The sequence below is a fragment of the Gossypium hirsutum genome, chromosome D08, assembly GCF_007990345.1.
Source record: "Gossypium hirsutum isolate 1008001.06 chromosome D08, Gossypium_hirsutum_v2.1, whole genome shotgun sequence".
NCBI classification, from domain to species: Eukaryota; Viridiplantae; Streptophyta; class Magnoliopsida; order Malvales; family Malvaceae; genus Gossypium; species Gossypium hirsutum.
Window position 1 is genome coordinate 24,264,029 of NC_053444.1, and position 9,523 is coordinate 24,273,551.

Here is a 9,523-nt window from a genome sequence, read left to right on the forward strand (position 1 = left end):
TCAAGCTCAATAAATATCGAAAAAAAAACCTAATTTGCCGCAATGAATTATTACATATCAATAAAAACAGCTCAGAATGAACCTATCATTTTTCTTTTCAAGAATCAACCTTATTAACAACAGTAAAATAGGAAACAATAGATATGCAATATGTGATCAAAGCAACCCACTTATATGGAAGTCGATCTTTAATCATCATGGCATCGAGAAAACTCCATTCAACATAGTTATTGGCCTTACTAATACCCAATTTGAAAGGAAAAATATCCCCTTTTTAAAACTATCATTTAATTCGTATGCATTAAAGGCGTTATCCGTAACTAGTTAATACGAGGACAAATGCATTTGGGCTTTATCTTCACAAACATTCAAAACATGCTTAAAATCATAAAGCAAATAATTAAAAATTTTAACATATAACATTATAATTATTGACATGGGTGCTTATATCATTTATTGCCAATATAAATCCAAAAGTTAAAATTTTTAACATTATACATACTGTGACTGTATATAAAATTTTATAATGACATTACATTAAATATAAAACCATATTTTTATTATCAAGAATCAAAAGTCAGCCCTACCCCCCCCCCAAAAAATCCTCATTCTGATATTTCTAGTAATGTTTTTTTTTTCTTCAAATCTATAATGATATATAGAAGAAAAAGAAACAATCTAATCTTGTAGGATTTTCTCTATGTAAGGGCTTGAACTAGTTGAGGTTATTTAGTTCATTTAGGTGCTTCTGTCGTGCCACCACAGTAGTTCTTCAAATATGGAGAGAAGTTCGGGTAAAAAGGGAACAATTTAGGCCAGCAAACGTCGTTGAGTTTCATTATGGCATTGCAACAAGCAGGACTAATAATAGTAAACATTTGACCAACGGAAAGTGAATTAAAAATCTCCATAATACACCCATTAACGTTAGAAAGTGAAGACCAGCATTTATCAACTTCACTTCCATATTGCAATGGCGACGACACCTTGTTGATGCCATTCAATATCGGTCCTACAGGTGGTGTTGGAGACGAACAAGAAATCCTGAGAAATGGGGGGAAAAAGGGGTTGAAAGGGAACATTTTAAGCCAACAATCATCACTAATATGAGTGATGGCCTGACAACAAGCGGGGCCAATAACCCCTATTTGTCCATAGAAAAAAGAAGTAGATATCTGCAATATACAACCTTGACTGCTGGAAAGGGCTGACCAACACTTTTGAGCTTCACCAGGCTGAAAAAATGCCAGGCCTGTTGTTGGAGCAAATGCAAATGGTGGCAACAGCTTCTGTGTGTTTCCTGCAGTGATAAACATAGCCATGAATGCTAAATTTAAAAGTAGAGGCGATGGCTTTCTCAATACTAGCATTATACTAGATTTTAGTAGGAAATAATCTATAAGCCTTTGTTTTCTTTGTGTTGGCGAGCTGTTTATGGATCAATGGAAAGAGATATATTATATATAGGTGGGAATGTGCAATAATAGTGTTATTAATATTGAAAGGTTTTTATTTATTAATTTGTGAAACTACTTTTAACTTGAATGCAACATTTGGTAATAGATAGTAAACGTTTGGTTTTAATTTTTAGAAACTTAAGATAGGGTTTCAATGAGGTTCCCTTAATAAAAGATAAAATTAAGACTAAATTGGCAAAAATATATTCTTTTGTATATAGCATGTTCAATTTGAGTTTAGAAGCTATTCTATTGAAGGAACGCATCGCGATGTGATCGAGTTTGAACATGAGGAAGGGCCATTGAAGAAATAAAAAAGATTAGGAAAGAGAGTAATGTTTTCATCTTACTGCGTTCAAAAATTTTGTGTTATAATGGATGGGGTGGGGTATAAGATAGACTATTACCCATTTGATAAAGTGAAACAAAATAGAAAATAGAAAATAGAAAATAGAAAAGGAATAGCATAATAAATAGCTATTCATATCAATTATTTTTTAGGGTAAACAACCTATTTACTCACTCAAGTTTACTCGCTTTTCTATTTTGTTCATCCAATTCAAAATTTTGTTATTTAATTACGGTTGTTAGATAAGTTGTTAATTTTAGTCGCTACCTTTAGTCACTAAATGGAATGCTGATGTGACAGTATCTTGATTGGTATAATAAAAAATTTAATCTTCCACACTTTTCACATTCTATTAATTTTGTCCTAATTCTAAAAAAATTTAACAAATTTAACCCTAATTGTTTTCACATTTTGTCAATTTAATTTAAAATTTAAAAAAAATTATAATTTTAAAAACTTGAAAATATACATTATTTATTATAAAAAGACATAAAAGTATAATTATCTTTGGCTATTAAAATCTAAAGCCTATAAGATTACAACAGGCGTTAAAATTATGTAAATATATTTTAATTTTTATATTTTTAATTAAAATAACAAAAAAAAAAAGATTTCGAAACCGAGAAAAAAGGGTTTAGTTGAATAGATCAAGTTTGTTTTGGTTCTTTTGCTCAAAGCGTATGGATATTTTTCACAACCTCTCCGCCAAAATTTCTAAACTCATAAATTTCTCAACTTCTCCACTATCATTTTTTTTCTTAAAATTTCACCCATAAACTTTTTTTTGTAAAACCCATAATTTTTTTAAAGGTTTTAAAATCCATTGTTGAACGAAGTAAAAAACCCAAGAACTATTTTGTTTGAAACTCATGTCTTCTCCGGAATTATTTTGAAGCTATAAAACGTGTTACTCGAAAAGGGCTTTTGAAGAAATTGGAAGTTTCAAACCATAAAAAGAGATTAAAATAATATTTGACTTACTAATTCTTCACTAATCGAAGAGAGGTTTTTGAAGAAATTGAAATGATCTTCAACTGAAGAAATGGTTTTTTTTTTGTTATCTGAAAACTTAAAATTCTTTTTTCTTTTCTGAAAATTATTTTTACTCAATTAAACATACATTTGAGGTTAAGACTTTTATATATTTTTAAATATTTTATATTAGTATGTATTTTTATAATAAATAATATGTTTTCTCAATTTTTTAAATTTTTTGAAATTTTTAGAATTTGAACTAAATTAGCAAAACGTGCAAGGTGTTAAGGGTGAAGTTTGTTATTATACCAATCAAAAGATCGCCACGTCAGCATTCCGTTTAGTGACCAAAGGTATTTAACAATAGAGAGACTAAAATTGACAACATGCCTTATGGGAGTGACTAAAATAACTAATTTTGGAAACGGGTGACCAAAATAGGAATACACGTAAACTTGAGTGATTAAATAGGTAGTTTACCATAATTTTATATATTTTTATTTCATTTGTTTTAATTTTCTATCCAAGTTCCAAATTTTGTATGTTATTTGAACTAAACTAGTGAGTTGGATTGAGAATCGACACAAGTATCGATCCAATTAAAGGGGTTTGATCAATGACATGCAAATCAATACGAATTGGTTGAACTGGACTAAAAAGCTTATTGAATTAATTTTTTTTATTTTTAAATATTTTTCTTTTATGAATCTTTAATGATTTATTTAATCAAACTGAGAATTTCAATAAAGATTAAGAGGTTTGATCAAGAAAAATAATGGAGAAAGAAACCAAATTTGAATGAATGAACAATGGTAACATGGTGTTGGCTAAGTGGTGTAGATTGTAACGTCCCTAACCTGGCTTAGACGTTACGTCCAGATTCTAAAGGTCATATGGGTCATAGTAATAGTCTAGTAAAATAATCAGATTCAGAAGTTTACTTTTGAAATCATTTGTTGATCCTACAGAAAATACATTTGTGTAATTTTCTTAGTTTGATAAAAATTATTAGGCTTTAAGCTAAATTTGGTTAGGGTTATCTTGTAAAAACTCTTATATCGTTTGAAAAACTTAGTTGATCTTAAATTTTACAAAAACAAAATAAAATGTTTCCTATGAAACTAGTTTAAAGTCTAGAGACTAATTTGTAATTTATAAAAGTTTTTTGTTTTTGAAAACTTTGTAAATTTCTTGATTAAAACATCCTTTTAGAAATCCAATTTCAATGTTTTTAATCAATTTTATATTTAAAACCAGGTTTCATGCATATTTAAGGATAATCATAAGTTTGTTCAGTTTCAAACGTTTTTGCATATAATGCAAACTAAAATCAACCAAAAATAACTCATGCTGCAATCCAAATAAATTATCAAAGTCCCCAAATAAAAATTGATAAATTAAAGTAAAAATACTCTTTAAGTAAAATAAAAAGTCTAAGACGATCCTCTGTATGCCGAGTCCAAATCGTAACCGAGGATTCTCTATAAAAACAATAAACTAAATAGTGAGTTATAGATCTCAGTGTGAGTCTTAACACATAAGATTTTTAATTGCAGTAAGACAAAATAGCAATCAAGCTAATAGTAACACAGTATAACATATAACATAAATTATATCATGTATGTACATGCTCATGTTTAACAGTGTATTTTTTTCAATTTTAGAGAAAATTCCTACCCATCATCTGTTACACACCACAATAAGAGTTCCCTAGAACTTGTCCATCCCTACACACCGCATTGTAGACATGCCACTAGTATTTGTAGATAAACTGTCATAAATATGTGGATAGGCAACCAGAATTGTAGATAAACTACATGAATTCCTCCTTACATATCATCCTAATCCCCATGCAATGCATTATGGCATAATAGAATCAAAATTAGTACAGTAGGCATGCTTTAACATGCAATCAGTTTTAGCAGAAACAATGGGCATGCTTTTCATCATGCGTTCAAGAAAATGGTGACAGTAATTGTGTTTTAACATGTGATCAGAATATTGGTAATAGTATTATGTCATAATATCACAAAACATATGTGTCGAAACCATTTTTTTTAAAACAAAAATTAGTAGTCGACTTAAAACGAAAATTGGAGTCGCCACCGATCCTTTATTGGGGTGTGATCGGCTCACCTTGAAAACAATTTTGGTCTGCGAAATTTGAGGAAATAGGTTCGGGACTCGGTTACGCACGAGGAAGGGTTAGCACCCTCGCAACGCCCAAAAATTGGTACCGAATTGATTGTTTAATGTCTTAGTGTTGAAAATTTGAAAAGATTTTAAAATACGATCCTTTGAAAAGAACACTTGCATAAACTGCAATGGATGAAAAAACACTTTTATTTTGAAGGAATAAACTGTCACACCCAGTGAGTTAGGGTGCAACAATTTAATCTTCAAAATTAAGTTTATCTTTTAACTTCATGCATTTTGAGAAGGATATTTGATTATTTGGGTCAAACGAGAAATCAAAATCCAGTGAGTTAGGGTTCAATTTCTCGAGATTCCTAAACACCGAATATTGCCTTTATTTTAAAATTCTTAACTCGAGATAACAAAATGTCATATCCAGTGAGTTAGGATCCGACATTTTGAAATCCCGAAAAAACTCTATTTAGAATTTGTATGTTTTTATTACAAAATAAATATTTGGCTATCTAAATTCATCGAAAAGAATCGAAGCCCAGTAAATTAGGGCGCAATCTTCTCAAGAATAGTGAATACCGATGATTTTGAAATTTTACGAAATAAGATGATTTTAATGCTTTAATGAAACAATTTTTTTTCACAAATGTAGGGTGATTGAACGACAATGTACAATGTAAAAGGATAACTTGAAAATAAAATGTACACTAATGAATAACAAATAACCAATAAACAAATACAAACAAGCATGGCAACAAAAATCTCATGTAAATACCAACATGGGCTAATAAGAGGGAACTAATTAAAAACAAGTGAATTTACATAAACAGAAATAAAGTGCACCAGTTCAAAATATAATTTAAGAAACAAATGACATGAATTAATAAATTATATGTACAAAAAATTTTAAAATGAATAACATGTATAAAAGTTTGAAATAGATTAAGAAATAGATTTTACACGAATTATAATATGCAAATGAATTCTAAAGTAAATATGGCATGAGTAGAAAACTAAAATTTATAATATACAAAACAATACATATATTAATTTAAATAAATAATACATATTAAATGAAGAGCTTAATAATAACAATAATAATATATACATAATAATAATACAAAAAGGTTGAAATAAACAAAGCATGTAAGTAGGGTTAAAAAAAATTAAAAGTAACTTATCTAAAATAAAGCTAAAAGACAATAATTATAATAATAGGAAATCAATAATATGTTCATAAAATAAAAAAAAATGAAAATTACGTATATATATGATAGTATGGTATGAAAGTATGGTTGTAACTTTTAGAATATAAGAATATAAAAGAGAATTTAAAAATAAAGATTATAAAAACTATAACAAAAGAATATACAAATCATGTTAAGTTAATCATAAAAAATAAATGTTAAATTTAAGTAATAATAGATGAAAACTTAAAATTATAGTATATAATAAATTTAAAAACCAACCACAAGATGAATATAAATAATGTTAATGATATTAGTGATAATTAAAAATAATATTAAGCTAAATCATATAGAAATATTAGATTTAAAACTAAGTACATAAAAAAATGAAGTAATATACATCCAATCAAATAAAATAAACTCTAAACTAAAATAAATAAGATTAAATTGGATTTAAAACTAGAATGGAGGGAAAATTCGTAAATAAAATAGAATAAAGGATCCAATTACGAAGCGTGAATAACTCAGAGGGATTGAATGAGGAAATGTCCCTACCCTCTGAAATGCATTACTTTAACTAGGATCAAATTGGAAACCGAATAAAAATTGCAGTATCAATTAAAGAAAATAAAAAAGAAATAAAAATAATTACAAATGCAGAGGGATCGAATGCGCAAATTTCCCTTTTTACCGTAGAAAGACGCGGATCATATAGGCAAATGGGTCGGATCTTCGGTTATAGGCCAATACGGCGTCGTTTTAAAGCCACTGACATAGGCTTAAAACGGCACCGTTTCTCAAGCTATATAAAAGGGTAAATAAACCCTAAAATTTGATTCAAACAACCTTCCACCATTTCAATCTTAGCCGCAAGCAACAAAACATCCTCTTCTCCACCATTTCGAACTTTATCGATTTGTACTCTCAAAACCTCTGCCCCAAACTTCGATCAAGGCGAAGAGAGCAGAGATCCGACGGTGTGCTTTGAGAAGGTAAACTCCCTCTCCTTCCTCTTTTCCTTTTTTTGTTATTTCGCATATAGAGAAAACATAAATTAAAAGAAACAAAGAAAAAAAAATTTGCAATCACCTTTCAAATCTTTTTTTTTTTGTTTCAATTCCTCTTAACATTTTTTCTTCTATTCAATATGTGTGTGTGTAATCCTTTTACAGTTTCTCAGACGGCCTTTTATAGCCAAAAACTAAAAATAAAAAATCAAGAAAATTTACAGAATCCTCTTTTTTTCTATCGTTTTCTGTTATTTTCTTTGTTACTGCTTGTTGCTTGTTTGTTGCACAGGTACAACCAGCCTGGAGGAAACGCGCGTGGATCTAGTGTGCGAGGAGTTGAAGGAACGTGCATGTGCTTGGATGCTAGAGTTGCTGACTGCTGCGGCGCCAGAAGGATCTAGAAACCATAAGGGTTTCTGGAAAAATTTTGGTCGTTTGGGCCATTATAGCTGGGTCAAATTGGGTTAATTTTGGGTAGTTTAGGTTAGAATGACTTGGGTTATGTATTTGGTATTTGTAATTCGGGTTTGGGCTGATTGGGCCGTGAGTCCGTAAATGGACATTTATTTAATTAAAATTTTGGTTTAATTTTAATATTTGTAAAAACTAGGCTGTTAATAGTGGATATTTTAATTTAATTTATTTGTTTTTCTTTTTTAGTATTTATTGGGCCGGGCAAAATGGGTTATTACAATATGAATTGGAGCAAAAACATACAATAACAATATACACAATTTCGGTCAACACAGAAGCCATAGTCAGAAACACTTACATTTGGCCAACCCTAGTAAAGGGCTCAACTCTCATTCAGCTAACACTATGATACATGCGCGGGAACGATTGAAGTGCACTCAAGCTTATCAAGTGGACCAGACTCCAAGCTACCCATTTCAAGAGAGGATCTAAATGAAATTCCCAAGTGGACCAGACTCCAAGTGCACTCGGGCCTATAATGCGTGTTAGATCCAAGAAGCTTATATAGGCAATAATGGGTCTGATTCAGCAATTTTGGGCTGAACATGAGATGTCCAACCGTTATTGGACCGAAAATAATATTCCAATTCCATGCAATGTTTTGCATGTGGCTGTTTGTTTAGTTTAATTAATTCTATAGTTTTTAATTATGTCTTGATCATTAAGTGTTTGCATCTTTTAATTATGACATGCATTATGTGTTTTGCATTAAATAAAGTCATGCATTATATAACTCTCATGTTAGTTAAGTTTGCATTATAAATTATGACATTTAACTCTCATGTTAGTTAAAGTTTGCATCATTAAATTAAGTCATGCATTAAGTAACTTATTTGTTCATTTAGTTTACATCTTAATTAAGTCTTGAATTTAAGCATCTTGTTTGTTCATTTAGTTTAAAGCATGAGTTAGTAAGTATGTGAAGTGTGTTTAATTTGGTTGTTACTTTTAATGTATAGAATGATAATTATCATTATGAATAAGGTGTTAATAAAGTATGGGTTTGAGTTGCATGTTCATTAAGAAATTCGTGTGTGAGTGTTTATAGTATGCTAATTTTTAAGAGTGTCATTAATACTTAAGTATCTATCTTGTAGGTGACTATTCATATGGCTAATTGACTCTTCAAGTTTGGACATTTTTCAAGCCTTCAAAGATCATCATGGTGCCTGTTCAAATGGTTCAAGAGTGGCTCTTCAAATCTATTCAGTTTTAAAGCACTCAAAGTTAGTTAAAGAGTCAATTAAAGAGATGAACACACAAGTCTTTTGACATTCTATTTAAGGGAGATGAAAGGACACCAAACAACACATTAAGGTTTCATTAAGTCATTAATAAAGTGAAGAGACATGCATTTTCATCTACACCAGCATCAAGTGAAAAGACATGACTATTGGTTTCCCTACATAAGTTTAAAACAAAATTAATGCTTGTAATAACCTTACTTAATTGCTGAAGATGAAAGGTCTCACATAGGCATTAGAATAGTCACAATACTACCTATAAATAGTTTGTAAAGAGGATATTGTTTTGGTTAGACTCTGATGAATGAATATTTTTGAGTTATTACGAGAATTCTATCTCATTGTTCTTGAAAGAACTTACTTAGACTTATCAAGGTACTCCTTGTGGCGTCAAACCTTTTTCTTTTGAACTTATCACTTCCTTTCTTTCTTTGTTCTGAAGTGTGGCATTCTAACATACTGATGGTTCCTATTTTGCTAAATAGCATGTCATAGTTTAATTCTTCTTCTTCAAAGACTTGTTTGTGATTTCACTTTATAGAAATCGGGTCACGAACTTTCATATCGTTGGTTCATTTCTAAGTGTCCATTTCGTGCAAGTTATCCATCCAACACCATTTCCATCTTTTCCATTGAATCAATAACCATTAATCCCATCTTCACCTTAAAGTCTATTTCG

At 29.8% G+C, this 9,523-nt stretch overlaps 1 protein-coding gene across 1 annotated transcript; it reads right to left on the reverse strand.

The window, feature by feature from the left end:
• Nucleotides 1–602: 602 nt before the first annotated feature.
• Nucleotides 603–1,410, reverse strand: LOC107918434 (uncharacterized). Its single transcript, XM_016848003.2, has one exon. It carries the CDS (start codon nucleotides 1,368–1,370, stop codon nucleotides 735–737), a length of 636 nt encoding a protein of 211 aa, XP_016703492.1. The 5' UTR covers nucleotides 1,371–1,410; the 3' UTR covers nucleotides 603–734.
• Nucleotides 1,411–9,523: the final 8,113 nt, after the last annotated feature.

What these genes read in the sequence shown, in the direction of transcription:
- LOC107918434 (XM_016848003.2), bottom strand. Translation starts at nt 1,370, where the DNA reads ATGCTAGTATTGAGAAAGCCATCGCCTCTACTTTTAAATTTAGCATTC.